The sequence below is a fragment of the Pantherophis guttatus genome, chromosome 11 (genome assembly GCF_059756535.1).
Source record: "Pantherophis guttatus breed Tessera chromosome 11, ASM5975653v1, whole genome shotgun sequence".
In the NCBI taxonomy this organism is placed as follows: domain Eukaryota; kingdom Metazoa; phylum Chordata; class Lepidosauria; order Squamata; family Colubridae; genus Pantherophis; species Pantherophis guttatus.
In genome coordinates, this window is record NC_142073.1 from 2908974 (window position 1) to 2923469 (window position 14496).

Here is a 14496-nt window from a genome sequence, read left to right on the forward strand (position 1 = left end):
AAATCAATCCGTATTTTGTTGGGAAAATTTAAATGCTCCGTAAAAAGCATATTTGGGGTCTGTTGAGGTGCCATATCCGGAAATCAGGATTTCATATCTGAATTCATTGCACCAATATAAACGATTGGATCAGGCTCAGCCTGAGTCTTTTTTAAGAGACCGGACAAATGTTGGCTGTGAATTTCTAGCTTCATGAGCTAGCAAAAAAGCAGACTCTTAATGTGTGAATCCAGCCAATGTTTTTTTTTTTTTAAAAAAATCCTAATTGAACACCAAGATCGCAATACCCCATTGACCCAACCCCAGAAGACACCAAGGGAGACTTAACAAGTCTTTATTAACAAGTGTCTTTATTATAGCTTAAATAAATAAAAGGCAGGTGATTCCTCAATTTTGGGGCCTGTTTTGAAGGGGGACACAATTGTCAGACGACTTAGATGGAATCCAGGCATCGTTTTAACTTTGCAGGACCGGATAGTGGCTGGTGATCAGAAAACCGGATCAGCCTGTGATAAGAGTTGTGGGGACCTTCCGAGATTAGAAGAGACCCGTATTACTCCCAAGGGATTTGCAGAATCTGACATTTCCTTTGAACCCAATTGGAGGGCAAGGTTGCAGCCACGCCAGGTTAACCAGATAGGAACCATTCACGGCCCGATGAGCTGATTCCACTTCGTTGTGAGGCTACATGGGCAGAACCTTTCAAGTCTGGAAATCCAGGTCTTCTGCCGTCACCTTTACAGCCTGAGAAACTAGGGAGGGTCTCTTCTGAATGTCTTTTCCCAATCCATTATGCAGCTGAGGGCTACTCGGTCTCTTATTTGACCGTTCCTTTGGCCCCGCGCCCGATGGTCTTTGCCCTCGCGCTGTTGGCATCCTGTTCGTTCAGACCATTTCCAGTGGTCTGTGATCTGCCTTCGACCTGCAACAATATTTCTCGCACACTTTGACCAGTTCCGAGAGGATGAAGACGGAAGACGCTAGGGCGGTGAGGAACAAGAGGTCTGTCAAGAGAAGGAAATGAAAGGGTTACTAATACGGAGAGCAAAAACACCAAGGTGGCATCAGTTGGCAACCGAGAATCAATTCAACTTCCATTGAAACTGCATTTTGGAGGGTTACAGTTTCTTACAGTGGATGGCAGCCATAAGGACGCTGACACGAAAATAAAGAGGAGGATAATGTCTCCCCTGAACCTCGTCATTTTCACGGTTCACGTTTTTCGAAGGTTGCCATTTAGACTTGTCGAAAAGGAAAGACGGGCGATTTTGAAAACGAGCTGCTTTCTCTTCCGTTCCCGAGGCTTAGAAGCTGAATTTCGCAGACCGTGTGATTAGGGTCCCAGCGATCTATATAACCGAGAGCTTAAAACCTTTTATTTGGAAAGATTGAAATTCCTCCTTCGAAAGGGTAGCTCTGGGACTTACCCAACGCTCGTAAATTCTCTGTCTGGAAGATCTTTTGCAGGGGAGGGATGTAAATAACAGCCATTTGACCCAAAATCGATCCTACCACCGAATATAAGAACATGCGGTTTCGGAAAAGACCGATTTCTAGTATCAATTTCGTCTGGAGGAGAAAAAGGAAGATCAGATCATTCAATAAGTCATTTGGTCTTTTTTTTTCTTCTGTGAACCCAGCCTGTTGTTTTTTTTCAAAATAGTTTTTAAAAAAAAAAAAAACAAATCAGATGATTAATTAAACCAGGTATTCGATAGATCAATGCAACGTCAATGCAGGTATTTTTTAAAGCAGGTGCTTTTCTTACTATTGTTGGCATCAATAAGGAAGTTCAAGGAGTGAATTTTGAGTGAATTTAGTATTTCTCCTGCAAGTGCCAATTTGCTGTTTTGTATTTAGAAGGGGGGGAGAAAAAAACCCCTTCAGATGTCTTAAATGTACATACATGTTTAATCTGCATAGTCTGATCATATATCCTAACAAACCAGAGTCTGCTTGGTTTACTTCGTAATATGAAGTTAAGCATGCTTGTTTAACCACGATTTATGGCTTAATACAATATAGGGCTGCAGTAAATTATGGTTTACTTAGCATCCGAGGTAAAGCAAACCATGACTTACTGTGATGCATGAAATTAGCCTTTAACTTTTCTTTTACTGAGACAAAATAAAATTAGCAGTTCCCTGTTCAAATTCTTTCAAAGATGCAGTGACTCTTTGTTGAGGGTAGCAAGGTATGAAATCACTCTATGCTCCTGCTAAATTGTTCTTGCTTTGATTTTAAACAATTCCCCTACCCTCCGTATCTTGTCTTGAATGCTCCTGTCCAGTTTGACTAATGTTTTGTTACAGATTCACCCCAAGAATTTTATTTCATGTCCAGAAATCTTCTACCTCAAATGACTGGAGAAACACTAAAACAGGAGACTGTTGAGCTTATTAAAAGAAACAGCGCTAGATCTCTCTCTCTCTCTCTGCCTCTCTCTCTGTAAATAATACACATTTCCTGCTTTTCCAATCAGTAACTTTCAGTTTACCGAAAACAGGGTTATAACCATTGTGCCATAATAGCATTCCTAGCAAAAACAATTCTAGAAGATGTTGGAGACCGACAGGCAAATTTTTTTAAAAAATGGAATTCTTACTTTAAAGCTGGTTGTTGTGCTTGCACAAATATGTATTTTGATGCTGTAGCTTTATAGATAGTTGTTTAATTTAAGCTTGTATGTATTGTATGTGTATCCTCACGCATGCACACTTGTGCACGTCTACATTCACACACGGGGAATTTTGGGTTCAGTAAGACTTAGCCACAGGAAAGAAAGGAAAGGAAGCAATTGATTGTTATTTTCCTGGGTCTGGATGGTGGGAGGCCACGGCACAACAGTCAGGGAATTGTTTAGTGGGAGTATAGCAATAGCACTTAGACTTATATACCGCTTCATAGTGCTTTTACAGCCCTCTCTAAGCGGTTTAGAAATGTCAGCCTATTGCCCCCAACAATCTGGGTCTTCATTTTACTGACCTTGGAAGGGTGGAAGGCTGATTGAGCCGGTCAGGATCGAACTGCTGGCAGTCGGCATTCAGCAGCACTGGCCTGCAATTCTGCATTCTAACCACTGCGCCACCGGGGTTAAGCTAAGAGAGGAGCAATTTAAGGGGACAGCACAGTTCCTCCCAGCTTCTCTCCCCAAGGAAAACAAAAATCAAGCCGGCTCTTGTTAAAATGTTGTGCCTGTTCCTAGTTTGCAAAGCCCTTTTCTTTCTCAATGGACTCTGCTGAATTAGCTTCCACTCACCTGAGAACGACAGGTCAGGGCGTTGAAGAGGTCAAAGAAAACAAAACAAGTGAAAGTCATTGTTGTCGTACGGGGCGTTATGCCACTTTCCGGAATCTGGAAAGGCAAGGTGATAAAACGTCTTTGTAAAAGAGGAGGAAGAGAAAACTTGAGTGTCAGCATAAATACTAAAGCTCCCCCCCCACACCTCACAATGAACCTTTTGTTGGTAAAGTCATAATCGCCTTGAAAACGGGTTGCCCTTCTTTTGAGAAAGATTTAGAAGGAAGGCAGTAGTGCCAAAGCATATAAATATCACGGGCATAAATCCATACCTGCTGACAGATGAGCCACCAGAAGATCGATCAAAGCTTAATGCAAAAAAAAAAAAAAAAAAAAGGCCAATTTTGCCACTCTGGCAATTTCCACCTGCAAAAAGTGCAAACGGTGCTTTTTTTTTTTTTTTTTTAAAGGCAACTGGACTTAATTTGTTTTTTCTCTTGAAGACGTTTTGCTTCTTGTCCAAGAAGCATCTTCAGTTCTGACTGCATGGTGGCGAACGGAAGGATTTCTATTCCTTGCAGTCCTCTGGTCGTTAGCGCTCTCTCTGAGAGTCACTGAGGTTTATCTGCGCCCTCAGGCTCACCTGTAGAGTGCGAACGGATGCAGAGCCTATTTGGAACTGCTGAATCGTCTTCCAGGAAATCTCAAAGGTGCTTTTTCCGAAGGCAAATGGACTTCCTTTGTTTTTCCTTGAAGACGTTTCGCTTCTCGTCCACGAGGCTTCTTCAGTTCTGAAGAAGCTTCTTGGATGAGAAGCGAAACGTCTTCAAGAGGAAAAAAAAAACCCAAGCAAGTCCAGTTGCCTTTGGAAAAAAACAGCTTTGGGACAACCCTGACCTAGATGACTGAGAATCTCCATAGACGCCTGCAAAAAACGTACATCTCTTTATTGAGAAAGGCTACTGAAAAAGAAATTGTGTGTCTTCAAAAAAACCCACTTTGGTCTGGAGTTTCAAATTCAACCAATTTGCACATCCTCATCCTGAATGCAAATCCAGAGCCAAGTAGCGAAGGCTCATTCTTCGAGTTGGTTGCGTTAAAGGAGGAAAAAATTCACGTTAACGAAATGCGCACATGAAGGAAAGTACAGCAACGGTGTCAAAAAAGAGTGATGCAACCAGGAATGGTTTTACAATCATCTACTACGATCTCACCTCCTTCCAAAAGACGTACATGGTCCCCAGGATGATAACAGTTGCCGAAAGGATAATTTTTAGAATCAGGGACTTGCTGAGAATTGTATCCATGGTATTTCTTGGTGGCTTTTTGATAGCATCTTTGTCTACTGGCTCAACACCCAAGCTGTTTCCGGTCCCATGATGATGATGATAATAATAAAGAAGACATTATTTTACAAACACAGACTAACTGGTTATTTATATTTACTATGGAAATTGCCACGGATAGATTTTGAAACTCGACGGCCGTGATGGCGAACCTATGGCATGGGTGCCACAGGTGGCACGCAGAGCAATGTTGCCTGGCATGCCAGCTCATGCGGACTGGCCAACTGATTTTCGGGCCTTCTGGGCCCACCAGAAGTAGGGAAACAGGCTGTTTCCTGCCTCCGGAGGGTCTGGGGGGGATGCGGAAGGCCCGTTTTTGTTTCTCCCTCCAGATCCTCTCTATGCATCTGGGGAGGGCGAAAACAGCCTTCCCCACCCCCTCGGAGGCCCTCCGGAGGCCTGAAACAGCCCGTTTTCCAACTCCCCAGATGCATAGAGAGTATCTGGAGTCAGTTGAGAAAGAAAAACGGCCTACTGGGCTATTGCGTGCCAGGAGCGGGGGGGGAGGGGGGTTGCTTGCACATGCGCAGGGCACATAGAATTATGGGTGTGTGCACGTGTGCACGAACCTTCCCCGCCCCCCACCCCCTTCCTGGCACGCGATGGCAAAAAGATTAGCCATCACTGCTCTTAGGCATGCTGGACTACACCGGACCAAATATTGGACAGTAAGTAGGGATACTGAAATACTAGTTACGAAGAAAATAAGTTGTACTACCATCTTAATCATGGGGTCCTTGGTGCTCTGTGAGCTTGGTGGTTTACTTGCAGAGGTTTCATGACCCAACTGGATAATATCATCAGTTCTAGCACAGTCCTAGTTGGGTCATGAAATGTCTGCAAGAAAACCGCCAAGCACAGAGAGCACCAAGAACCCCACAATTCAGTCTTCAGCTACAAATATTCTCTTCACTTGGTATCATCCGAATCCTTGGGAAAAAGAGAAGGGGATGAAGTGAGAGATTTGATAACAGTTTTCTAAACTCTCATTTCAAAAGAAGTGATGGTTGTACAAATACTGAGCGCATATATTTGTCTGGTGTATTTGTAGCTTGGTGAAAGGATGGGCATCAACCAGCTTTCCCTCAAAATCCAATTTCAAACAAGGATTTTCAAGTTCTATTTTAATTGTATATTTTATACAATTAAATTTATGGAAGAAGCAGAAAGGAATCAGATCTAGATTTCGGGATGGGAAGGTCCTAATTTTCACACTGGGGTCCTCACCTTTGAGCTGGAGGGCCATCCATGATGATATTGATCCATAAGATCTGCATAGCGTTGAGTGGATTTGGCAAATTGAATATGGTGGCCAGAGCTATTAAACTTAGAGCGGAGATGCTCCTAAAAGGAGGAAAAGCAGGAGAGACAATTTAACCAACCTTCTCCACCCTCTTTGAAAAACAGGCTGGGTTTTATTTCTTGGAATCCAGTCATGACTTACGTGCTGAGTTGAAATCGAACAAAGTTCTTAATGTTGTAAAATATGCCCTTCCCTTCCTCTATGGCGTGTCTGTTGGGAAGAAAACACAACTTCCATACTTGGATCTAAATAGTTGAGCTTGGAAAGAACATCATCCATTTTTTTTGTAAACCATATATATATATATATATATATATATAAACCATTTTATACCAAATTTATATTTTGCTGATAAATACTTGTGGCTCAGAAGGTTAATTGAACTGCCTTGATAGATAGATAGATGAATAGATAGATAGATAGATAGATAGATAGATAGATAGATAGATAGATTTAGGCAGTTCAATTAACCTTCTGAGCCACAAGTATTTATCAGTATTTATCAAGTATGTATATATATATAAACAGAAATAACCCTGAAGTCATTTCACACACTGTTCTGACGTCCATCCCAAAGGTGCTTTTTCAAGACGCAACTGGACTTTCCATTTTTTTTCCTTCAAAGACGTTTCACTTCTCATCCAAGAAGCTTCTTCAGCTCTGACCGGATGGTGGTCAGCAAAATGTCTTCAAGGAAAAACCAGAAAGTCCACTTGCCTCTTGAAAAAGCACCTTTGAGACAACCATGACCAGGAGGACTGAGAATCTCCATAGCCACATTCTGATGTTCGTTAACTGCCTCGGTTTTATTACTGTCGCCCAGGAACCAGTGGAAACTTTTAATATCAGCAGTTGGCCTCCAACATTTTATCCCCCCCCCCAAATTCTACCCTCTTCATTTTCAGTGGAAGAAGTGGGCATGAGTGTACACTCAAGAGTGTTCGGTGGGCTGTGTGGTGACTCACGGTAACATCAATGAGCCAGGGTGGTGCAGTGGTTAGAGTGCAGTACGGCAGGCTACTTCTGCTGACTGCCGGCTGACTGCAATTTGGCAGTTCAAATCTCACCACGCTCAAGGCTGACTCAGCCTTCCATCCTTCCGAGGTTGGTAAAATGAGGACCCAGATTATTGGGGGCAAGAGGCTGACTCTGTAAACCGCTTAGAGAGGGCTGGAAAGCACTGTGAAGCGGTATCAAATTCTAAGCGCTATTGCTATTGCTATTGTCTTTCCTTCCTTCCTTCCTTCCTTCCTTCCTTCCTTCCTTCCTTCCTTCCTTCCTTCCTCCCTCTCTCCCTCCCTCCCTCCATCCATCCATCCATGGTGTGCAGTGGTTAGAATGCAGTACTGCAAGCTAACTCACTGCCCACTGCCAGGAGTTCGATCCTGACTTGCTCAAGGTTGACTCAGCCTTCCATCCTTCCGAGGTCAGTAAAATGAGGACCCAGATTGTTGGGGGGCAAGAGGCTGACTCTGTAAGCCGCTTAGAGAGGGCTGGAAAGCACTGTGAAGCGGTATATAAGTCTAAGGGCTATTGCTATCAAAGGGTTTGAGAAAGTGTATGTGTCAGAGAAATAATTCCGGCATGAACCACTTACATGATGGCTGAGAAATTGTCATCCACAAGAATCATGTTTGCAGCCTCCTTGCTCACGTCCGTGCCTGCCCGTCCCATCGCGATCCCAATATCGGCAGACTTCAAAGCCACGGCGTCGTTCACTCCATCCCCCGTCATTCCCACGATGGCCCCAGTCTTTTGCAAAGCCTACAGAAATTACAGGTGAGTTTAAACCTCGGCGTTCCTCTGGTTGGGATTTCTTAGGTAGACAGAAGCTTTGACTTGGGGCGGGGGGAAAGGAAGCCGATGTAAATTTTAGGCAGTCCTCGATTTATGACCACAATTGGAACCAGAACGTCTGCTAAGCAATGCAGTCATTAAATACGTCACGCCCAATTGTATTTTTTTTTTGCTGTGCTCATTAAACGAATCACATTAAGTCATTAAGTGAATCCAGTCCCCCCACTCCCCTTGACTTCATTTGGCAAGAGCCCCTGGAAAGGTCACCAATGGTGATCATGTGTCCCAAGAACACTGCAACAACGTAAGGACTGGTCATAAGTCATTTTTTTCAGTGCCATCGTAACTTTGGAACGGTTTTTAAACAATGGTCATAAGTTGAGGACATTTAACATCGAGAAAAGAGCTAAATATCCAATAACCTAAATCTTAGGTTATTGATGCTAAAATGTACACAGATGTTAAGTCGGCTGTTAGAAACCGTAAGCATTAATTCTTCCAATTAAAAAAAGTAAGATTTGTGATCTATTGAAATCTCTTTATCAGAGATTACTTTGCCCATAAATCCAAGGATAAATGTTCATGCAAAGATAATCGCCAGACTCAAACTAAACCACGTTCATATTGATGCCTTAATCCCACATTAGCCAAATGGGTGTTTACATCCAGGTCTATTTAAATGATTATCTGATTGTCCCTTCAGGATTGTCATAAACTGGAACAAGGTGATTGTGGATTAGTTGTTGGGAGTCTTTTTTTAGCTAATTAATTCTGCTGGTTTTTAACCCACAAAAAGCCACAAGTCTCAAATCAACAACAAATAAAAGTTAACTTGCACTTTGGTGCAGCCAACAGGCAAAGAAAACAGTAATAATTTGATCAAGGCCACAATATATTTTTACTAACAAGTTCAGTCTATTTTTTCCAGTTCGTTGTTAATTTCACTATTTAAGGAAGCAGAACAGAGTTGGAAATTTCCTTTGCTCAATGAAAGGGCAACAGTCTGGTTTTGTTACTGCTAAAAGACGCAGTCTTAACTTTTGTAAGTGAACCCATTGATACAAAAAAAAAAAAATACATCCTAGTTTTAGAATTATTTCATTCTTCACTATCGGAATAGTTTCTTCCCGATTGTCAGCATAGAAGGAATAGCTCATTAGTTTCAGAACGAGTTGCAAGAAAAACGAAGACAAAGAACAAATCTTAATTTTGCAGTCAGCAGTTAACTCACACATTAAGGGGAGATGACCAAGAAGCAGAATTATTGCAAGGAAGAGAAAAATTATGGCACTTTATAGTTTTAAAGGGTACCTTTATTATTTTAACTTTGTGTTTGGGGCTTGTTCGGAAGAAGATGGACACCTGGAAGAGGAGGGAAAGAAGAGATGTACGTGGCTTTGTTTGAGAAGAGAGTTGCCCAACATCACGTTCTTCATGACTCCTTCAAGCCACCATTACATTTTGGACTCTTGAAGACAACATTGAATCATCCATGTTCTCCAGTTCTTCCCCAGACATAGCGTTCATTTTCCCGTTACAAAGACCGATGTTCTTCCCTGCAAGGAAAATAAATGCCTTAAGCACATAATGGTATTTAACTTTTATAAAACGTGTGCTCATGGAAGAAGAAATGGTTCATTATGATTCAAAAGGAGGCTTTTTTTAGTGTTTCATTTCAAAATTGGACCTCCTCTGAGACTTTTCATGATGGGGCATTCTGGACAGTTCTAGGTTTTGGAGTTTTTTTTGGTCTGTGATTCTCTGGCTGCATCTCTTGAGTGAAGGAACCTATAAATGATCTCAAGGAAGCCACCAAGGATGTTGACTTGGATCCAGATTTAACTCCATTGGACTTCTTGGAAAGAAGTATCCATGCAACCTTCTTCAGAACTTTCAGAGAAGGAAACCTGGAATAAAAACAAAGCTAGGACTCTGCAAAGTTTTAACTTTTGCCGTTGACAAAGGTTGCAGGGCCATGACATGTGACTTTTTTGGAGTTGGCAAGGGAGGAGAAAGGATCTGCATTTTCTGAAATTATTGGCCTCTTCCTTAATGAAATCAGATCATGCAGATGACAAATGGTTGAAGACCTCTGACTTGTTAAACGAGCAGGGCAAAGCAATTTGTAATTAAGAAAATAGTGTTGTTGTGTGGGAATTTTTGCACAGTTGAGTTAGCTTAAGTGGGAGACAGCCTTGCTGTGTCCAACCTGAATCTTTCAGCTCAGCTTCATCTTTATCTAAGATGGAACCAAGATAAGGATCAAAGCAAATAGGACGTTCCCATTCTAAAAAAAATAAAATAAATCACTGTATTTCATGTCTTGCTTACCAATGGCCAAAGCTGTTTCAAAGGCATCTCCGGTTATCATTTTCACAGCTACACCTGAGCCGTTGAGAACTTCAACGGCTTCTTTGACGCCTTCTCGTGGGGGATCGATGATTCCAACCAGACCAAGAAAGGTTAGTCTGCCGAGTTCTGGGCCAGAAGCCAAGGCAAGCACTAAGATGAGAAAAAGAGGACTGGGATGAATCATATTACTTTCCAGTTAAATTACTGGCATGGAGTGGCCTCTGGAGAATTCAGAAAAATGCAGTTGGTACAGAACATTGCAACTTGATTCTCTGCTATCAGGTCATGCTTGACCCATCTTAATTCAGTTGGGTTGGCTTTCAATTTGTTTATCCATCCAAATTAAAAAAAAATACATTCTAGATTTTGGCCCTTGCCTATAAAATAAACTCTTCAGGACCAGGATATTTACATTTTTATAAGAACCTTCCACTAATTTACAACGTTTGTAAGAGGTTTTTGGATTATGGCCTTTCCCGATCGCTTACACTCATCCTTTCATTGACCTTGATTGCACAATGGAACAGTCCTGCTTCATTTATTACTTTGAGGATGTTCCTTCCAGGATTGTCAACCTCCTGTCAAGGAGACTTAAAAATGCAGGGTGTAGTCCGATAATATTGTGACATTGAGATACCAGAATGACAACTCCAGAAGCAGACAGTGACCAACAACAACTTAACCAAACTCATTCCCTTCTGAATTTTATCTTGGGGAGAAAATAGATCCATGTAGCTGGTTTTAAAAGTGGGTATTGTATTATTTAATTTTCCATTACTCTAAATCAGGGATCAGCAATCTGCAGCTCCGGAGCCGCATGTGGCTCTTTCATCCCTCTGTTGCGGGATATCCGACTCCGAAGGCAGCTGATAACTGTCAGATGGCCCTGGCCCCATCTCTGCCTCCGGCACAGAGCACTCATCGGAGTCTTTCCCAGACTCCAGGTCTGGCCCATGCTCCTCCCCAAACTCCTCACTGTCTGAGTCTGCCATCAGCTCTGCTGGCCGCTGGCAGGACATAACAATGTGCTCCTTCCTTCCTAGGAAACCGTCACTTCACAATAGTCCATCACATCCATAGCACCATTCGTAATCAAAATACCACAGCCATCCATCACCTCCACTGTTGACATTCCTGTCTCCAAATGCTCTTTGAAAGAGCTTTGGTGAGCATGGAGGGGTCTTTTCGATAATGCTATCCTTAGTATGGAGCTGTTTTCCTTAGATGGCTAAAGACTTTGGTTTTGCTCAAGAACCGTCATTTGCTGAGCACGTAAGACTGGGGTAAAATGAGTCCCAGGCACGGACTGACCTCGCAAGCCAAGGGAACCCATGCGCTTTTCCTCTTGGGCGTAGGAAGCTTTCTGTTGGGGAGTCAAGGGCAGAGCAATCCCTCCGTTGTTGAACATGGTGCAATGCTGCATCACTTCTTTAAAGGCCCCTTTCATGAAGTAGATGTCTTCTTGGTCCTGGGAAAGGAGAAGGTGGAAGATACCACCAGGAGAAGGTTTAGAACTGTTGACCTTTTTACATCCCGAATTAATTTGGTTCTCATTATATACACAATATCTTTAAACCATGGCATGCTATACCCATATTAAGAAAGGAAATATTTTCTTTCTCTAACTCAGCATGTGACGGAGACAGCTGTGAAGTGAATCTTCATGCTAAGCTACGTCGTAGTTTATTTGACATGGCTTGAATCCCACAAGTATATAGGAAAACTGAGCACCATGTTTGGAAAGCTCTGTTTTTGGCCCATTTTCAAGGCTTTTTGGGGGCCTGTTTTTGAGGCTTTTTTTGGAAAAAACAGCCTGAAAAAAGCCTCAAAAATGGGCCAAAAAGCCTCAAAAATGGGCCAAAAAAGCCTTGAAAATGGGCTGAAAAAAGCCTCAAAAATGGATTGAAAAAGCCTCGAAAATGGGTTGAAAAAAGCCTAGGAAATGGGCCCAAAAAAGCCTATAAAACAGGCTGAAAAAAGCCTAGAAAATGGGCCAAAAAGCCTAGAAAACAGGCAGAAGAAAGTCTTGAAAATAGGCTGGAAAAAGGCTGGAAAAGGCCTGAAAAAAGGCCCAAAAATGGGGCGCGCGGAGGCCAAAAACTTTTTTTCGTTGATTTCCTCCTCTAAATTTAGGTGTGTCTTATAGTCTGAAAAATACGGTAAGTAACAACATGCCTTTAACTGGAACGGATTCCTACACGAATGATTTCTTCTTTTAGTTTCTATGCTTGGTCTGGAGGCGGCTAAAACCAACACAGTTGCTTTCTTATATATACCTGATTTTTCAAAGCACACTTCACAGCCATCCATTTTTGCTCTGAGCTAAAGGGGATCTCTTTTGTCCGCAGGTAAGTATCGTTTATATCATCCAGATCCATCTAAAGCAGATAAGAGAAGGACAGAATGTCAACACGAATTCATTACTCACAGCCTTGGTCGAACTAGAATAGATCAACACAAAATCGCATCAACACCCCTCCGGTCAAAAGCTGAATATTTTAGTGCCGAATGTCTATGTTGCTTTTGAACTGCAATGTCAGGTTTTGGAAAAGGTTATCAAACCGGGGTTGATTAGACTGAGTTTCCTTTTGAACGTTCACATTCCTTATCCACCTTGCTTTATTGCAAATATACAAGCAGCCGACTGTAGTCCCAGTTAAGTCACCTTCCTGCCAGTGGATTCACCTCTGTTAATATCTCAGGGGCTGCCACAAAGAAGAGGGAGTCAAGCTCTTCTCCAAAACACATTGAGGGCAGGACAAGAAGCAACGGGTGGAAACTAATCAAGGAGAGAAGCAACCTAGAACTAAGGAGAAATTTCCTGACAGTGAGAACAATTAAGTAATGGAACAATTTGCCTCCAGAAATTGTGGGTGCTCCAATACTGGAAGTTTTTAAGAAGAGATTGGATAACCTGAAATCTGAAATGGTACAAGGTCTCCTTCTTGATCAAGGAGTTGGACTAGAAGATCTTCAAGGTCCCTTCCAACTATTCTATTCTATTCTATTCTATTCTATTCTATTCTATTCTATTCTATTCTATTCTATTCTATTCTATTCTATTCTATTCTATTCCATTCCACTCCACTCCACTCCACTCCACTCCACTCTCTACTCACTACTCTACTCTACTCTACTCTACTCTACTCTACTCTACTCTACTCTACTCATTGGCAACACACAATTTCCACCCTTGGAGAATGGGGGTTCGGCACTTTTCTAAATCTCTCCAGCTTCCCCCCAAAGGAGGTGCTGAGATGATTATGGCCTCTTTTGTTCCAGCGTTGTCTTTCTCCATCTCTCCAGTGCTGAACTGCTTCTTTCACACACATCGATACTTCTGGAAATAATTTTCCTCTATTAGAAGATTTCTGTCTTTCCCAGCCCCCTATTTTCCAGTCAATGATCTAATGGAAGTGTTGCATGGGGTCAGGATTATGTGGCATTATTCCAATTCATTGGATATTGTGTGCGCCCATGCTTGTGCATATTTTTAACTGACTAAAATCCAGGCCTTTTAAGGGAAATTAAGAAGAAATGGTAGGGCTGCATGATATGCAGACAACTGTATAATATCCTGATTGATTCATTTTTTAATCGCACAATCATCAGAATGTTAAAAAAATATCTCCTATCTTGACAATCACAGTACAGTAAGAGGCTACCTCTATGCATTTTCAGATTAAACAAAACCAAATGAAATATAAAATTAATCAGCCTATGAATCGCAGTGAAGGACCTTACCTTCATAGCCAAGGCAAGGAGGGCTCCTTCCGTGGGTTGCCCCATCACGGCTGCCTTCCTTATCATGGCATTGTTGGCGACACAACCAGCCTGCAAAAATATCATTTCAGCTTTTAAGGGAGTGCAGAGAGGGGTGAACGAATCACCTTCTGTACATCAGCTCTGGGTTCAACTTAATTCAAGGGTGAGCTCTCAAACCAAGAGCCAAGTCTACAGTCTCAAAAGTTAACCTCCAATAAACAAACATTTTCTGTGTCATGAAATTTTGCTTTACTTTAAATGAACTTCCTAAGAAGAGAACAACAGCATCTCTCCAGCAATATGTTGTCCACTGCAAATATGTCATCGTTTAATGGGACAGACCATTTTTGTGGACGGAATTTTCTGGTTTTAAAAAAAAAATACTGATTTCCCCTTTATTGAGATTTAGATGGTATAGCTTTTCTGTTCAGTGTGGACTTTTCAAAGATGTTGAGTTCATGACTTTTGTTCCCTCTTATCCTATTCTTATTGTTAAAAGGTTCTTCAAGATTTTTGGAAGCTGCCCCAGAGGCCTCAGAAATGATTTTATGAGTAAATAAACATATTTATGGGTGCCTCAGGACTGGAAATGAAACTTCACAAGCAGCATTTCAATATTCTGAAAATGCTGCATTTGCTTTCAACCTTCAAGGCGCTGTTATTAATAATACGGTAACAGGTTATTGGAATAA

General features: G+C 41.9%; 1 protein-coding gene across 1 annotated transcript in view; it reads right to left on the bottom strand.

Moving 5' to 3' along the window:
* Nucleotides 1-331: 331 nt before the first annotated feature.
* Nucleotides 332-14496, bottom strand: part of ATP2C2 (ATPase secretory pathway Ca2+ transporting 2) — a 32320-nt gene continuing 18155 nt past the window's right edge. The window contains exons 15-27 of the mRNA XM_034426540.3: nt 13784-13873; nt 12316-12417; nt 11351-11507; nt 10019-10189; nt 9146-9243; nt 8999-9049; nt 7488-7654; nt 6032-6100; nt 5815-5931; nt 4456-4603; nt 3260-3355; nt 1428-1569; nt 332-1004 (exon numbers count right to left, since the gene is read on the bottom strand). Of these exons, the coding sequence (XP_034282431.2) occupies nt 886-1004; nt 1428-1569; nt 3260-3355; nt 4456-4603; nt 5815-5931; nt 6032-6100; nt 7488-7654; nt 8999-9049; nt 9146-9243; nt 10019-10189; nt 11351-11507; nt 12316-12417; nt 13784-13873 (1527 nt within the window). The 3' untranslated portion in view covers nt 332-885. The remainder of the gene's footprint in view (nt 1005-1427; nt 1570-3259; nt 3356-4455; nt 4604-5814; nt 5932-6031; nt 6101-7487; nt 7655-8998; nt 9050-9145; nt 9244-10018; nt 10190-11350; nt 11508-12315; nt 12418-13783; nt 13874-14496) is intronic.